This window comes from Microcaecilia unicolor, chromosome 4 (assembly GCF_901765095.1).
Source record: "Microcaecilia unicolor chromosome 4, aMicUni1.1, whole genome shotgun sequence".
Taxonomy (NCBI): Eukaryota; Metazoa; Chordata; class Amphibia; order Gymnophiona; family Siphonopidae; genus Microcaecilia; species Microcaecilia unicolor.
Window position 1 is genome coordinate 124,693,463 of NC_044034.1, and position 18,491 is coordinate 124,711,953.

Below are 18,491 nucleotides of genomic sequence, written 5' to 3' on the forward strand. Positions count from 1 at the left end.
AGTGTCTAGTGCCGCTAGTGGCTAGGGAGGCTTCTTTTTTGGAAAGTCTTTGTGAAAACTTAGGAACAACGCGGGGTCTTATCTTTTGTTTATACGCTTACCTACGTGGTATGGGGCGACATCCTGTTGAGCATTGTATGCATTGGCATCGAGAGCTGGACTGACATTGGGTGATGATGTCAGGACACATATGGAACATGCGTTATTAAAGATGTCTGTTTCTGTTCCTTTTAAAGAAAATGAAGTAAAAGTTTGCTGATATCGCTGGATCTGCTTCCCTGTGATGCCCTGTCCACCAGCCTAACCGAGACTTTGCAAGTCAAGACCTGATTTTAGACTTTTTCCTTCCTTCCTCCTCTTTCTACTTTCTTCTCCCTGCCTACTCATTAATTTGCTTTTAGATTGTATTTATATTCCCTTCCTCTTTCTGTTCCTTCTACCCTTCCATTTCTCATTGTCTTTGATTTAATTTTATTTATTAGTTCATTGTAAGCCGCTTTGGGGCTGCAACACTGTGACCACACTGTGGCAAAAGGCGGGGTATAAATGGCCTAAAAATAAATAAAATAAATAAATAAATATAGGTGGTATTTGACTCCTGTCCGTCTGCATCATATGTTTCCAGCAGTTTCGCCTTTATGCTGGAGAGGTTGTGGCCAGAGGGGTACCATGGGTCATCTCTGGTGGACTTGTACTAAGGTGCGAGCATTTTGGAAGGCAATTCAATATAGACTTCAGAAATGGCTTTCTAAATCTATTAAGTGGTCACCAGAATTTTTCTTGTTTCCAGGTTCTCCTCCAGGTCTAACTACATCTCAGGGTATATTGGTTAGACATGCTATGTCAGCTGCTAGAGTTACGCTAGTTGCTCATTGGAAGTCTCCTCATGTTCCTTCTTTGATTACATGGTTGAATAAGCTGTGGTATATTTGTGACATGGAAAGATTGTGGGCTATGAGTCATCACACATTGTCTAAGTGGGAGGATATTTGGGTGCCTTTTATAACTTACTGTTCATATTGAGTTTAGGGGATTGGATGAGTTGAGAAGGAGTGGACAGATGGTTTTTTTTTTTTTTTTTTTGATTGGGGAATGGGTACGGGGGTACTTAAAAAAAACCAAACTAAAATAAAATTAAGAAGTGATTTTTTCGGTGTATTTGAAAACTTATGAGAGATTTTCGTTTTGTTCACTTTCTAACAGATGTTCTATAACACTGGTTTATGATATTTACTTTCTTTTTGGGGATGTTCTGTATTATTTATATATGAAGTTGTATTTCCTTGTATTTCTGTTTTGGTGATATCTCTTCTCATTTAATAACTACTTCTTTAAATTTCAAAAATACAATTCAGGAAGGGTACACTTTTCTTATCACTTTTAACCAGACAGAAATGGAGTCTATTAGGTCACTGACCATTATCCAATTTAATAATCAGGAAATAAAGAATTTATCATTTTTCATGTAGATTTCCCCACTTAAACAATCATATGGCAAGTCAGACTTTTTAAAGCATTATTTGTCACCTGTAACAAGTGTTTCTTATAGACTACAGGACTAATCAGCCAAACAAGAGGATGACATCTTTGCATATCTCCAAGACAGAACAGCTCTCCTAGAGCTCAAAACAGTGGTAATTTTAAGAACAGGCCTAGAGTAGATGCAAAATGCTGCTCAATTTCCAGACTGTATGGGCTATTAACTTCAGACTGGAATGAAGGCTATGTCCCTCGTTCTGTTTGATCAACAATGGAAATTTCTGAAGCCTATACAGAGGCAGAACTGAGAGTCTTGTTATGAGAAGGAACCAATTATGTCAAGACCTACGGATCTAAGAAAACTATAGTCTTTTGTCTCTGATACACTTTGTGGAGGGGTTTTGATATGTGAGATTTTTTTTTTGGGGAGGGGGGGGGGGGGGGGGGGTAGAGGAAATAAGCATAAAACAAAGGCCAAGCCCAGGGAATTGCTAGAGTATCCCTTACCAGCTGGTCGAAGGATAGGCGTGTCAAACAAAGGAGTGACAGTACTGCATTTTTCATTTTCGATGAAGAGATCTAGTAGAAGCAAACCCCACATAAAGCAAATGGAAGTCTGCTCAAAAGTGGGTTTCTTTTTATATGCAGATGCTAGTTGCTGACTAAACTGAGATCACCCTACTACAGGAGATTATTCTTTGTTTTTTAACCCTGAATATGAAAAACAAAGAGGGTACTCAAGCAGATTTTGTGTGTGGCAGGAAAAAGGACCTAGGCTCTTACTATCACCACACAGCAAACCTTTCCCGCTTAAAAATGTATGGCCATCTAACTGAATCTCTCTTAGAAGACCGAAGCTATGAGGCAGATCCATGGCATTTATGGCTACATTCTCAAATTCAAAGCTGTGAGGATTAGGTATATGATGTTGGGATGCAATAGCACCCGCTTCACCTGAGTGATTTATGTTAGAAAATTCCCGTTTTATTTGGTCTCCCTACAGAGAGCTCCTGAAGAAGAGGAAACCAAACTTATTCACAGCTCCTTCTCAGCCAAGTAATCAACACCACCCAGTCCTACTTGAGTTTTAGAAGACAATCCCCTAATCTAAGATAAAGGCATCCTAGATAAGTTTTCTCCAAGTCCCTACTCTGAAATCTAGAATGGAGCAGAAACCCCTTATTTTCCTTGTGATCTCGTCCTCTTGGTGAAATAGGTTCAACTACTTGGTTTACAAGAAGAAAATTCAAATAAATAAAATAAACTTCCTTGATAAGCATTTTGTAATTCTGACAGCTTGATCAAGATACTCAGTGATCAATTTTGTGGTAAACTGAACGGGAATAGTTTGCATCTGCCATGGCCGATCTGAAAGACCCAGTAACCCTAGGCTGCAATAAGGCAATAGGTATGTGTAAAACCTAAGCCTCCCTCCCACTGGAATCCTGTTTATATTCTCCTGTAACCAGTGAAAAAAGCACTTCAGGTAGTAAATGAGGTACAGGCTGTGATTTTTGGACTTCCTGCAGACTGGGATGAGAACAAAGTTCTTGCTGATGTGACATGATCAAGGAGTTGGAGGATACCTTTCAGAGAAGCAAAGTCTTTCGCTGGAAGAGGAGGAGGGTCTGACAGAGGTAGCCTTGGTAAGGAACCTGTGTGTCTCTTACTGCTCCTTTAACAGAGGACTTGCCTCCTTGACCATATCACCAAAGAAATTTCCCCCTCAGCATGGCATGTCAGCGGTCTTTTCCTGTATGTCATAACAAAGGTTCCGAGCTTACAACCAAATGCCTGCAAACTGCTATAACCATTGCTGAAGCTCACAATGCTGCTTTTCACACATGGCAAGATGACCATGTGCTTTCCACACTCCTCCTTTTTGCCCACTAATGACCTGAGCTCAGCAGATTTTCTGAGTGAATCTACAAAACTTTTTAACTTTTTGTAATGCGTTGCATATATTGCCTCACAAACAGCTGGTATGAAGCTACGTGGGAAAAGAACATAGAATTCTGAAAAACTTCCAAGTTACAAGCATCTCTTCACAGGGGTACTAAAGAGTGGGTCCTAGTATTCTTTGCTCTCTTGAGTGGATTTGAACACTAATGAATAATGAGGAAGCTGCTGTTTCTTAGGTCTTGGAGCTTTATGGGCTCTATACAGGGAGTCCAACTTATTCACAAGGTGCATAATAAGGAGGATCCACCCAGCTTCCCATCTATGTATTCCGTAAGATCTTATGAACAGGCACTGTGGCACCTTCCCTTGGAGGATGAGGAACTGGAAGATGTCCAACATTTCTGCCCTGGGTTCCTTCCCCTCACTTAACTTAAATAGAAAGGTAGCAGCCATTTCCCTAACAAAAATCAATGAAGGACAGGTCTTCTGGAGGAGACTTTCTCCTTTATTGTGAAGAGTGGGATCAAAGAAAAAAAAAACCCAGTGAAGCCCTTCTCTTCAGAGAACTCTATACATTCATAGTGTAAACCCAAGGAAAGCTCTGAATCTGACCCAGAAAAGTATTCCATGAGAGAAGTCTGGGTCTGAGTCTGGCTATAAGTCAAGGCCTCAGTGAGAGTATTCCTTGAAAGTGTCTAAACCTAGGCTTTAACAGACGCATGAGAAAGCTTCCTCCCTTGATACACTTGATAATGATATTGAGGTGGCTGACAATGACTCTGGTGCTCCAGTATTGAGTTGTCCTCTATTCTGGAGTACATGGCACATACTACAACTATCAGTATAGCGAATGATACATACCTGTAGCAGGTGTTCTCCGAGGACAGCAGGCTGATTGTTCTCACGACTGGGTTGACGTCCACGGCAGCCCCCACCAACCGGAACAAAACTTCGCGGGCGGTCCCGCACGCAGGGCACGCCCACCGCGCATGCGCGGCCGTCTTCCCGCCCGTGCGCGACCGTTCCCGCTCAGTTGAATGACAAGCAAATTAATGAGTAAAACGCAACTCCAAGGGGAGGAGGGAGGGTAGGTGAGAACAATCAACCTGCTGTCCTCGGAGAACACCTGCTACAGGTATGTATCATTTGCTTTCTCCGAGGACAAGCAGGCCGCTTGTTCTCACGACTGGGGTATCCCTAGCTCTCAGGCTCACTCAAAACAAGAACCCAGGTCAATTGAACCTTGCAACGGCGAGGGTATAACAGAAATTGACCTACGAAGAACAACTAACTGAGAGTGCAGCCTGACCAGAATAAATTCGGGTCCTGGAGGGTGGAGTTGGATTTAAACCCCAAACAGATTCTGCAGCACCGACTGCCCGAACCGACTGTCACGCCGGGTAATGAGATGTGAATGTGTGGACAGATGACCACGTCGCAGCTTTGCAAATCTCTTCAATAGTGGCTGACTTCAAGTGGGCCACCGATGCTGCCATGGCTCTGACACTATGAGCCATGACATGACCCTCAAGAGTCAGCCCAGCCTGGGCGTAAGTGAAGGAAATGCAATCTGCTAGCCAATTGGAGATGGTGCGTTTCCCGACAGCGACCCCTTTCTTATTGGGGTCGAAGGAAATAAACAATTGGGCGGACTGTCTGTGGGGCTGTGTCCGCTCCAGATAGAAAGCCAAAGCTCGCTTGCAGTCCAATGTGTGCAACTGACGTTCAGCAGGGCGGGTATGCGGTCTGGGAAAGAATGTTGGCAAGACAATTGACTGGTTAAGATGGAACTCAGACACCACCTTTGGCAGAAACTTTGGGTGAGTGCGGAGTACTACCCTATTATGATGAAATTTTGTATAAGGAGCATGAGCTACCAGGGCTTGAAGCTCACTGACTCTACGAGCTGAAGTAACTGCCACCAAGAAAATGACCTTCCAGGTCAAGTACTTCAGATGGCAGGAATTCAGTGGCTCAAAAGGAGGTTTCATCAGCTGGGTGAGGACTACGTTGAGATCCCATGACACTGCAGGAGGCTTGACAGGGGGCCTTGACAAGAGCAAGCCTCCCATAAATCGGACGACTAAAGGCTCTCCAGAGATGGCTTTACCCTCTACACGATGATGGTAAGTACTAATCGCACTAAGGTGATTCCTTACTGAGTTGGTCTTGAGGCCAGACTCTGATAAGTGCAGAAGGTATTCAAGCAGGTTCTGTGTAGGACAAGAACGAGGTCCTAGGGCCTTGCTCTCACACCAAACGACAAACCTCCTCCACTTGAAAAAGTAACTCTTTTTAGTGGAATCCTTCCTAGAGGCAAGCAAGACGCGGGAGACACCCTCCGACAGACCCAACGAAGCAAAGTCTACGCCCTCAACATCCAGGCCGTGAGAGCCAGAGACTGAAGGTTGGGGTGCAGAAGCGCTCCTTCGTTCTGCGAAATGAGAGTCGGAAAACACTCCAATCTCCATGGTTCTTCGGAGGACAACTCCAGAAGTAGAGGGAACCAGATCTGACGGGGCCAAAAAGGCGCTATCAGAATCATGGTGCCGTGGTCTTGCTTGAGCTTCAGTAAGGTCTTCCCCACCAAAGGTATGGGAGGATAAGCATACAGGAGGCCGGTCCCCCAATGGAGGAGAAAGGCATCCGACGCTAGTCTGCCGTGTGCCTGTAGTCTGGAACAGAACAGAGGCAGCTTGTGGTTGGTCTGAGAGGTGAAAAGGTCCAAAGAGGGAGTGCCCCACTCTCGGAAGATCTTGCGTACCACTCTGGAATGGAGCGACCACTCATGCGGTTGCATGACTCTGCTCAGTCTGTCGGCCAGACTGTTGTTTACGCCTGCCAGGTATGTGGCTTGAAGAAGCATGCCGAACTGGCAGGCCCAACGCCACATCCCGACGACTTCCTGACACAGGGGGCGAGATCCGGTGCCCCCCTGCTTGTTGATGTAATACATTGCAACCTGATTGTCTGTCTGAATTTGGATAATTTGACAGGACAGCCGATCTCTGAAGGCCTTCAGTGCGTTCCAGACCGCTCGGAGCTCCAGGAGGTTGATCTGAAGACCCTGTTCCTGGAGGGACCACAGTCCCTAGGTGTGAAGCCCATCGACATGAGCTCCCCACCCCAGGCGAGATGCATCCGTCGTCAGCACTTTCGTGGGCTGCGGAATTTGGAATGGACGTCCCAGGGTCAAATTGATCCGAATGGTCCACCAGTGCAGTGAATTGCGGCAACTGATGGAGAGGCGGATGACATCTTCTAGATTCCTGGTGGCTTGACACCACTGGGAAGCTAGGGTCCATTGAGCAGGTCTCATGTGAAGGCGAGCCATGGGAGTCACATGAACTGTGGAGGCCATGTGACCCAGGAGTCTCAACATGTGCCGAGCCGTGACCTGCTGAGACGCTCTGGTATGGGAAGCAGGGGACAGAAGGTTCTGTGCCCTTGCTTCGGGAAGAAAGGCCTGAGCCGTCTGTGAATTCAGCAAAACTGAACACAGTACTCCAAATGGGGCCTCACCAACGACTTATACAGGAGCATCAACACTTCCTTTCTTCTGCTGGTTATATTCCTCTCTATGCAGCCTAGTAGCCTTCTGGCCAAAGCCGTTGCCTTATCGCATTGTTTCTTCACCTTCAGATCCTCGGACACCAACAACTCAAGGTCTCTCTCCCGAGTCCAGCTTACTAATCTCTCCCCTCTTATCTGGTATCTCTCTTTTGGGATGCAGGCATAATTGATTTAGGACAGGTATAAGAGATCAACTATAGTGCTGTAGAAGGCAACTTTGTATGTACATACATAATACAGGGATTTGGAACGCCTAATGTGCGATGATGGTTCCATCTGTGACACTGCCACATGTTCCCTTGGGGATATAATGGTTGGAATGGGTATGAACTGAGCACATTATTATCACCAATATTTATTTATGTTTATTTTTGAACTTATGTTAATTGGAGACTGAGAATATTTTTGAACTTTAGTAATTGACTCAGTTGGTTTAAGTAGAGATTCTTCCAGAGATTAATTAATTGAATTACATTTTAACTGCACTTTGACATGAATCCACAATCTCCCTACTTCTTTCCAATTCTGCAGACGGGATGTTCCAATCCACGTCTGACAAACTGAAATCTCCCAACAGTAGCACCTCCCCTTTCATACCAATCTTTTGAATATCTTCTATCAGATCCTTGTCTAACTTCTCCATTTGTGCTGGAGGTCTGTAGATAACCCCCGTGTGGATACAGATTCCATCTTCTCTTTCCAGGCTATTCATAAATCTTCTTCTTTCCCCAGGTTCCCCGCATTTCAGCTGCTCTGATATTGTCTCTCACATACAGCGCCACTCCTCCACCTCTTCGGCCCTCTCTATCCTTCCTAAAAAGATTATAGCCCAGTATGGTCACATCCCATTCATGGGAATCGTTGAACCAAGTCTCTGTAATAGCAACAATATCCAAGTTTTCTTCAAACATCGGGGCTTGCAAGTCTTGAACCTTTTTACTTAGACTACGAGCATTTGTGCTAATTGCTTTCCATAAGCTTAGTGAGTTTAGGTGGTTTTCTATATTTACATGACCTTTCCCTCTGCCATCATGTTTATTCTGGGGTGACTTTCTGAATTCCCTTGTTTCCTTTTGTCACCCCCACCCTCTAGTTTAAATGCTTAGAAACATACTGTCTGAATTTTTCCTCAATGATCCTCTTTCTCATCACAGAAAGATGTAGCCCATTATTACAGTACAGCCTGTTATTTTTCCACGTATTACCCCATGCTCCTATGTATCTAAAACCTTCTTCTTTACACCAAGACTCAAGCCATTTATTGAATGCCACTGTTTTGCGTAGTCTTTCCTCTCCCTTCCCCCATGTAGGAATTACTTCAGAAAAAGCCACAGTCTGAACCAAAGATTTCAGTCCCTCCCCAAGCTTCTGGAATGTTCTCTGTGCTGTAAACTTGCTATTGTTGGCCAAGTCATTTGTCCCTATGTGAATTACAATTTGTCCCACTTATACTTATGTATAACTTAACCAAATAAGTTTATTTCCTATCTTTTAAATTCTAACTACATATTACAGAGCAGATAGAAATCCATAGCACTAAGACAGCCTTGAAGACAAAGAAAAGGAAAGAGACTGTAGGGATTTTAAAAAATAATATTTTATTCTGTAAAAGCACATTTTATACGTTATATTGCACTGCATGGTGTGAATTCATGCACAAGCTGTTTTGTGTTGTGATGTGATTACAAGAAAGATGGGTCGTAAATTAAGAGCTTGATTCAACTATTTTAAGGCTTGAAAGGAGGCCAAGACAAACAGCTATAGGAGCCAACTGGTGAATATAAATATTTTCAATTCACTTTTGGAGAGGGTGGGGCCCTTTCTAGATGATTGAAAAGTGGCAAATTTCATAAAATGAAAATATAATGAAGGAAATAGTATCCGCTCCACTTCCAGTTATAAAAGACTAGTAAAAAAAGGCCCGTTTCTCACACAAATGAAACGGGCACTAGCAAGGCTATCATGTAATGGCGATTATGTTTTTAAGGGAACCGTTAGGAGAAATGTTCTGTTATGATAAGTAATAATTGGGAAGGGTGTTTAGTGAGTAATATGTTCCAGGGGTATGAGATACGGATTGTTTTATCTATGTTTTTTTTTGTTTTAATCTTTCTTTTTTTGTGATTTTTATTTATACTATTTTTTAAAAGATAAAGAGTACGCAGACTCCATCCATGTCCAGCACTTCTCCTCTCTTCCCTCCCCTCCATCCATGTGCTTCTCCTTCCTGACTTCCCTCCCCTCCATCCATCCATGTCCAGCAACTCTCCTCCATCCACTCATATCCAGCAAATTTCCTCTCTCCCCTGCCCCCATTCATCCATCCATGTCCAGCAATTCTCCTCTCTCCCCTGTTCTCCCCTCCCCTCCATGTCCAGCAATTCTCCAGTCTCCCCTGCCATCTCTTCCATTCATCCATATCCAGCAAATTTGCTCTCTCACCTGCCCCCTCCATCCATCCATGTACAGCAATTCTCCTCTCTCCCCTGCCCTCCCCTCCTGCAATCTCTTCTCCCCTGCCCTCCTCTCCAACTCCAGCCATCTCTTCTCTCCCCCTACCCTCCCATCCATATCCAGCGATTCTCCCTGCCCTCCCTCAGCTCCCTGACAGCCCTCCTCTCTGTTCTTTCCCCTCCCCCCGTGCGTTTTTAACTCTTTTACTTTCAGACGCAGCAACGGCAGTGAAGAGGACAACACAGCTTCTCCCTTTCCTCACATAGTGTCCCGCCCTCGTGGAAACAGGAAATGCATCATCACAGAAGGCAGGACACTGAGTGAGGGAAGGGAGAAGCTGGAGGCGAGCCTGCTGTGTTGTCCTCTTCACTGCCGTCGCTGCACCTGAAAGTAAAAGGGTTAAACACGCACAAGGGGGAGAGGAACGGAGAGGAGGGCTGTCGATCGGGGAGCTGAGGGCAGGAAGGAGCGGAGGGACCGTCCGAGAGCTTAGCCTCCCCATGCCTCATACGGGGCGCCTATGACTGCCCTCCCATCCCAACCATGTCCATCAATTCTCCTCTGCCCTGCCCTCCCTCCCCTCGATGTCCCGCGATTCTCTCCTCCTGACATCATCTCGCCTCCAGCGTTCCCTTCTCCCTCATTGTTCTGCCTTCTGACGTCATTACGTTTTGACGCAAGGGTGGGGCAATGAGTGGGAATGGATGTTACGAACCCAGGCATCCAGACGTACAATGCTGGAGGTGCAAATTATTATATAAGGTATGTATAGTAGAGAATGACATAGGGACAGGGACCCGCAGTAATGGGGACGGGACGAGGACAGAGCCTGAGGGGACGGGGTGGGGACGGATCCCATGGGGACAGGGGACAAACTTTGTCCCCCGTGTCATTCTCTAATTTGAAGCCTATTAAAGAACTGGACTGTTATTTAAGTTTGAGTAATGCAGATGACGAATATTTTGATTTTTGGGAAAAACAAGTAAACATGCTGGCCACAACTTGCAAAATTTGCATTGGGGATCCTATACATTCTTGCTACCAGCACATCTTCTGAGAAGACATCTTCTATTGCAGGAAGGACTGTGGAAGACAGGAAAGCTAGCCTGAATCCTGAGATTGTTCATCCACAGATAAAAAAATCACAACATTGCTCCCCCACTAAAGCATACAGAACGTGTTGTATTTTGTACCCCTGGACATTTCAACAGGGTGGATTAGGATTCCTTGGCATAGCAGAAGTTAGCTATTGTTGGGGTTGGAAGTGTAGAGGGTGGTGTTGCTGGTGGGGTGGGGGTTATTATAGTTGTTATTATTGTTTTCTATTTGTGATTTATAAACAACAGTTGCACAGCATATTGTTTCTTTTTATACTTTAATAAAAAGATTTAAATATAAAATCATAAGTTTTTGAGGCATCTGCAGATGAGGACAGAGCCCACGGGGATGGGACAGGGATGGGGACAAACTTTGTCCCCGTGTCATTCTGTAATGTATAGCTTAATTTTCCTATATATCAGTCTCATAACTCTTTCTTCAATACGCAACACCTGCAGTCAGGTGGTAAAACTGCACTGAATATGCATGGTCCTTCAGGTGATTTCATTCTCACACAAGAAGCTAGACATATCTGCCAAAACTTCAGTTCTCAAAGTGCACCGTGTGCATCCTTTCAGAAACACTTATTTTCCCTAGTTTCATAGCGAAGAATGTACAAAACACTAATAAAGGTGAAGAAAACATTAATTACAGTCAATAAACACACTGCCAATGTTTTAGCAAGTTGCAGAGCATACTTACTGCTTGAAGCTAAGGCTCGCATCATGTAGAAAAGTGTACATGCACTTTTTAAAAAAAATAATAACTACACAATCTTTCCGTTACTGCTGTACTAACCTTGCATTCCTAGCACTCATATTAGCATATAGTTCAAACAGTATTTAACCATTTCATTCCTGCACTCTGTTATGATTCTGCTGAGACAGGCAGGGGAATGACTGGGACTCGCTTCTGATTGGCCTGTCAGGGATTGAGCTGACGTCGCAGCAGAAGTCAGATCTATTAAAACTCTCCTCTCCCTACAGCATATGCTCTAGTCAGCTGAGCATGATTCCCTCACTCAGTCTGTGCTTGTGGCACAGTGTGTATTCTTTGGAGTTTGCTTGCGGTTTCTGTGTGTGCTGGTTGTTACCAGGGTGTGCTTGATTGTTTCACTGCACTGCACCTGGGTCTGTCCTCTGCCTGGCTCTGGTGGTGTTTTGTCCGTGGTACGCTCGTCCCTACTTTGTTTGTTTAGTTCCCCTTTCCTCAGTGTTAACCCTTTATGTGCAGAGCTTGGTAGCTGCCTTCTGTAAGTCCTGCCTCTGCTAGGCAGCCTTTCTGTCCATTGTAATCGTTCCTGCTTTTCTGTCCCTTGTAATCATTCCTATTTGTTTAAGATTCCCTTTACTCAGTGTTAACCCTTTATGTGCAGAGCTTGGAATTGCCTTCTGTAAGTCCTGCCTCTGTTAGGCAGCCTTTCTGTTGGTTATAATCATTTCTGTTTATTTGGATTTCCCTTTACTCAGTGTTAACCCTTTATGTGCAGAGCTTGGAATTGCCTTCTGTAAGTCCTGCCTCTGTTAGGCAGCCTTTCTGTTGGTTATAATCATTTCTGTTTGTTTGGATTTCCCTTTACTCAGTGTTAACCCTTTATGTGCAGAGCTTGGTATTGCCTTATGTAAGCCCTGCCTCTGTTAGGCAGCCTTTCTCTGGTGTCTGCCTTATCCCCTTTCGGTACTCTTGTGTGCCTGATTCTTTCCTGCCTTTATTTGAAAGCAGCCTTTTCCTTCAGCTTGTATGTCCCTGTTTAGCCACTCCTGTGGAGCTTCGCTCTTGTAGAGTCCGTGTCTACAGTGTCCCATTCTGTCCCCGGATTTCCCTTTTTCCCTGTGGGCTTTGCCCTCTGTTACCTGTGTTTCTGTGTAGCCATTGTTTGCATTCTTTCCCTCTGGTCGTAATCTGTATCTGCCAGCTTTTGTCTGTCGCCTTTCCCTTGTGTCACTAGCTAATGCTGTGTGCGTTGCATGAGCTCCAGTCCCTTCGGGGACTCCTCGCTGTTCTTTTCTCTTCCCTAGTGTATGACTTGGCTCCAGTTTGGCCGTGAGGCCCGTATGCTTGGACTCTGTATGAGTGGGTTCCGGATCGGCCTTGCGGCCCACCTGAGCGGTCTATCTCCCTTTTCCGGTGGTGCTTGTGGGGCTTTGTGGCTGTGGTATTGCTTAGTGCCTGTTTGGTCAACCCTAGGCCTTGGTCAAGGTCTTTCTTAAGCCTCGGCCTAGGCACAAGGGCTCACGAGCAGATTAACACAGTCACATCACACTTCCTACAACACAGCCATCACACACATTGATGCCACAGCACCATGCATGCCAGGATACCAGCACACCACTTGCTCTCGTTGCTATGGACAAGGTTCTGATGCAAATTCATTTTGACTGCTGGTCAGCCTTAGCACATGCTCTTTAAGACACATATAGTGGATAAAGCAATACCTGGAGAAGAACTGCCTGGCCACAGCAGCAGAACACCTCCATCCTCAAAAAGAAGCATGGTAGAGTCAGATCAGGATAATGTTAAATATCCCTAAGTTGAAGATGCAGCAACCTGTTCCCCTCACCCCTTAGGGGAGGAGGCTGTGGCACAGCACCAGCAAACTATACCCCTTCATGCCAGTGGAACAGAGGATTAGGGTATACAGTGCCAACACATCTCTCCTCCTACCTGCTGATAGAGCAAAATGGGCAACCATTATATAGTGAGGACTGCATCAAAGTCAGAAATATTCCTAGTGGGCTGCACACAGAAAATTAACTAATGTGCCATATACTTAATTGGCAACAAAACTCAATGTGATGACTGAATGAAAATAAATTATTACCAGAATGGTCTGTTATCATATCCTCCTGTCTTTCGAAACAGTTCCTAGCACTGTCAAACAAGTTTGCCCCTTTGCTGTATGCTTCCACTGACAACAAAACTCTGATTAATAATGTTTGTGCAGACCATTTTCTGTGTATACTTCCCATAGTCTCGCGAGACACATAAAATTCAATGGCAGGCCAAAGGTTACCCCTGTGCTTGAGGACAGGATGGGGAGGCATGGATATACGATTTAGAGAAAGACTGAACTGAGGGGGTGATGGCTTTGGAGTTGAATATATTGATTTAGAATACAGCCAGCTCCAGATACCAAAGGTTAACTTTTAATACTGCTGGCTTCTCATTTTATTTTATACAGATTTTACCTAAAATAAATCATCCCTTAAACCACTCAGGTTCATCAAACAACACCTCTCACATGACCTTACCTAACACCTTCCCATCTAAATCCTCATCTACCTTCAGTCTACTACTGACTGTATTTAAGATCATGTAATGACTACATTATAATAACACTCTGTAAGCCACATTGAGCCTGCAAAAAGGTGGGAAAATGTGGGGTACAAATACGATAAATAAATAAATAAATAAATAAGAGGTAGCAAACCAAATGGGTAGGGAAAAGGTTGGCAGCATAGGGAGAGGGGAGAGACATAGGGAAGGAGGGGAAAGGGGATGGGGGATGATGAACTAGGGAAAAAAGAACAAACATATAACACAAACATTAAAAAAAGTATTTTTCCTCTGAAAAAATTTTTTGGTAGTGAAACATGATTAAGTTAAATCCTTGCTCTGTGTCATGAGAGTCCTGGAAAGGTATGCCATATGAGCTCTAGGAACTGAAGGCAGTATGGTTTATTTTATTTGCTATACTACACAAAATCGACAAACAGAACTACATGTTTTACAATCTTAAAACATTCATACATAATAAAATGCAAGAAAGGAACTCCATTTCTTAGATAGGATACAAAGAAAACATCATACCAGATAGTTAAAAAAATGGGGGGAGGGGGGGGGAGTTGGTAAAAATGAACACAGATACTAGAAAATCAGGTTTCACCTGGAGAAATTCCATAACCCTGTGAAAAAAGCTATGCATTGCCAAGTGATTTGAATCTTGTGAGGGATAATTGTTGAAGAAACAGAGAAGCGCTATTCCAAGTGGCAGGGGCTAGAAAAAAGAAAACACTATGTCATGTTTGTTCAAGTTAAGTAAGTTTAGGGCTAGGTAGAACTAGGTGGTGGTCATTCAATGAATGTAACATCTGTGCAGGTGTACAAGGTATCATGAGGGAAGATAGGACGGAGTGCCAATTCATACAGCTTTGAATGTCAGCAGTAGAATCTTATAATGTATTCTAGAAGAAACTAGGAGCCAGTGATGAAGTTGATGGAGGATATGACCCCCTGTCATATTTTTTGGCATGGCAGAGAAGTTGAATTACTACGTCTTGAACTGATTGTAACTTTTTAAGAGAAGTTTGGGGAAGGCCAGCAAAAATGATATTAAGAGTAGTCTAATTTGGAGACTATGCAAGACAGAGTAAGACTGAAAGTGATCCTGACTGAAATATGATCTAAGCATTTGAAGTTGGTGCAACACACAAAAAGAGGATTTGACAACAGAAGAGATATATTGTTTGAAAGTGAGGTGCGAGTCACGTATGACTCCAAGATAATGAAAAAATTCAACAGGTCGTATAAGGGATACAAACAGAGAAAGAGGCTGAGTAGGTATAGAGGAGAGGTTAGTGATCTAACAAGCTACAGTTTTTTCAGTGTTCAGAACTAAATGATGATCAGACAGACACTTAGCCACAGAAGTTAGTAAAGACTAGTGAAGGCTTAAACTGTGACTGAGCAGTTATACCTTCTGAAAAATATCCAAACTGGAAGATTAGTTGTTGGTGGCTGCTTTTTAAAAGTGTGGTGTGAGGTGAGACTACAGAAATAGAAAGTAAATGTGACCTCCTCCACACCCCCCCCCCACTCCCCAGAAATGACCTCTAGCAGAGGGCTGGAGGTGGGAGGATTTTCTGGGGGCCACTAAGTCAGAGCTGGTATTGAAGGCCTGGTGAGAGAATCAGAGTAAAGCCTAGCCCAGTGGGCAGGACAGAGAAGTTAATAAAGGAAATTTCTTGGAGGAAGTTCTGGTCTTTGGTAACCCACCCCCACTGAGACCCATAGCACTGAGGGGGAAATCCTGAGAACCAAAGCAGGGGAAGTTTGCAGTATGTGGTAATTGGAAGCCTCTGCCACACAGCAGCGGATGCCTGCAGAGAGTTTCCAAACCGGGAACAAGGAGTGCTCGGGGCACAATACAGTCACTCAACCCCTGACTGTGCTAAACTAGGCCCAAAGGACACCAGTAGCCAGATCAAACCAGAGCTGCACACAGATGTCCCTCCACCTGCTAGATAGAGAGAATACTGAGGTTTACTTGGCTGCACAGGTCCACATATAGCAAACCTCGGAGGTTCTCTCTATCTCCACCTGCTGGTAGAGGAACACAACCCACAAGTCTCTGGATTGAGGACTACCTTGAATACCTCGTGGAGAGGGACAGTCACAGCCTCCCTAGGAGACGTGTAAGTCCAGGACCTCGAGCATCTTAGCCATGGGCTCGTCCTCCACTTCCAAACAAAATGGAATAGCCTCAGCCATTTCCTTTACAAAAGAAGGGAACAAAAAGGTTTTCCAGAGGAAATTTCTTCTTTCAAGTGGAGGGGATGGTTCAGAAAGGATACCATAGGACTCATCTGAGGAGAAGTACTGAGGATCCTCCTCTGACTCCCATGAGCGTTGCTCATCGGTGTCAGTCAGGAACTCTTTGTGGGAGGGCTAAGACCGAGTCTGCCTCAACTCTGAGGAGCTATGTCCTTGAGAGGGGCGTCGGGGAGTCAGCACTGGCGAAGATTCCTCCACCGATGTTGAGGGGGTACCGTCTTGGGTGGCAGTCGACACTGGAACTGAACGGCACGCTGAGGGCCAGGTGGGGATAAAGTGGGCTGGACAGTACGCACAAGCACCCCCAATATGGCTGCACACTGCTGCAAAATGCTATCCAGCAGCTCAAGGAGCAAGGCCCAAATATGTTCATCAAAGGCCAACACTGGGAAAGACTAGGGTGCCTGCTCCAAGACAGGCTGCAGAACAGATGGGACAGAGATGGGTCCTGGCTGCCTGAAGACAGGGGTACTGGCACCTCTTGGATAGAGGGGGAGCGATCCTCCCGGCTCCGACCCTTCTCAGGTACTGAGTCCCTTGACACCCCAGAACTCCTAGCACCATGAGATGAGGACGACCGATGCCGATGCTTCTTGGCCTTCACCTGAAGCTCCGTGTTTGAGACTCCTCGGTGCTGATGAGGACGCCTTTGAATCCTCATGTCACATCAGGGTCCGACACTGGCCGGTCCCTGGGGTCCTGTCCAGCAGTCAACGTCGAGGCAGGTGGAGACCCACTCAACGCACTACTGCTCCCAGTGTATCTGGGTCTCGAGGCAGCCATAGGGAGCGATGGGAGCGACGCTGTCTTTGACGTCGATTCTAATGACCTTGATGACGATGCCAGTTCCAAAAATCTTCTCATTGAACCTCTCTGGGCAGTTGCATCCTTTTCTTCATACAAAGACAAAGGACACAATTAGCAGGGCTACAGTTGGGCCTTAGACACTGCAGACACCAAGAATGGGTATTAGACACTGCAGACACCAAGAATGGGTGTCCATTTCAGAGATTGTCCGATTGAACCAGGTACAGTGCTTAGTCACTAGGAGCTTTAGACGACTTGGACGGAAAAGCTTCTGACGCTAAAAGACGTGATGGTGCCTGAAAAAAAAGGGGGGGGGGGGGGGAAACAGGAAAGACCCGACCATAGGCCAGGCCTAAATGCGGCCTAGTGGATGGAAAAGAAAGGAAAAACAAATGCCCAAAAAGGCACAGTAAAACAAAAGTTGAAAAAAACACACCAAAAAGCACCCAAAACCAAGCTCTTCAGACCAGGTGTGAAGAGAAGTCATAGATGCAGTCCTCTCTTCACTGTAGTAAAAAAAAGAACTGCGGTAGCCACACACAAGTGGTGGGCAGGAAGGCACCCGCACATGCGTGATGGAGCACGTCTCACATTCCACAGATGTTCTTATGGCTTGTCAAAAAGCCCGGAGCAGGCAACGCGGCGCCACATTATCCACTTGGAAGAATTAATGCCCTGCTTGTCCTTGGAGAATATAAAATTACCCTTATACAGTCTTAAAGCATCACATCAGCCTTGATGTACCAAAGTGCTGCTATGAAAAGGTTTACCTTGTGGCCCTAAGAAAATCACTCACATACTGAAATACGGATTTTACTATCTATAGCAAGTACAAAGCAAAATAAAAATTAGATTTTATTTATCATGAATTCTCACACATATGAGATACACTATACAGTACATAAAAATGATGTTTTTTTTTTAATCTCAAAGTGAAACCTTGAGAGGACAAAACAGATTATTAAAAAAGAAAAGCACTGGCTGATCAAATTAAGCAGAAAAGGAACTGACATTTGGAGAAAAGAGTTGACAGTACAGTTCTAAGTTTAAGAATTCTGAATGAGAGGAAATGTCAGTGTCATTTATAGTCACGTGACCATAAATATGAATCCAAAGAAAATACCTTTGGGAGAACGAATTCTATCAAGACGTTCCCTCTCCTTGGTATGGTTTTACTTTGTACGCAGTATGTATTCCACCAATATAACCAATTTACCTCTTGTGAAAGCTGTGTAGTTTGACCTTTCTGTTGTTCCAAATCTTTCACAAGCAATGAATTTTGCTTTTCTAGCAGCAGCAACCTTCTTGCCAAATGGACACTGTGCCAAAAGAAAGAAAAACAAAAAGAACTCAATGTTTTGAAAAATGCTACATACAGGATATACTTTTCGGAAGAACAATTCTTCTTTCTAATAAATATTTACCTTGTAATAAGCCACTATTTGAATGCTTTGTTCTTTAAAACTCAAAGAAATCAATGGAAGTTACTAGGAAAAATGGATTAAAAAGACTGTAAAACACAAAAATAACCAAACCCAACCTGTGAAGTGACATCTAGATATCACCCGAACCGCCTTAATTCTAAGATCTTCTATCTGTTCACATAAAAAGAAAGCTATCACAAT

The 18,491-nt window shown here is 44.4% G+C and overlaps 1 protein-coding gene across 4 annotated transcripts in view; it reads right to left on the reverse strand.

The window, feature by feature from the left end:
- The window catches only part of PIBF1 (progesterone immunomodulatory binding factor 1), a 245,362-nt gene that overhangs the window by 51,002 nt on the left and 175,869 nt on the right, over positions 1-18,491 (reverse strand). For all 4 annotated transcript variants that reach the window (XM_030200619.1, XM_030200618.1, XM_030200616.1 and 1 more), the window contains exon 14: positions 18,083-18,185. In XM_030200619.1, coding sequence (XP_030056479.1) covers positions 18,083-18,185 — 103 coding nt within the window. The remainder of the gene's footprint in view (positions 1-18,082; positions 18,186-18,491) is intronic.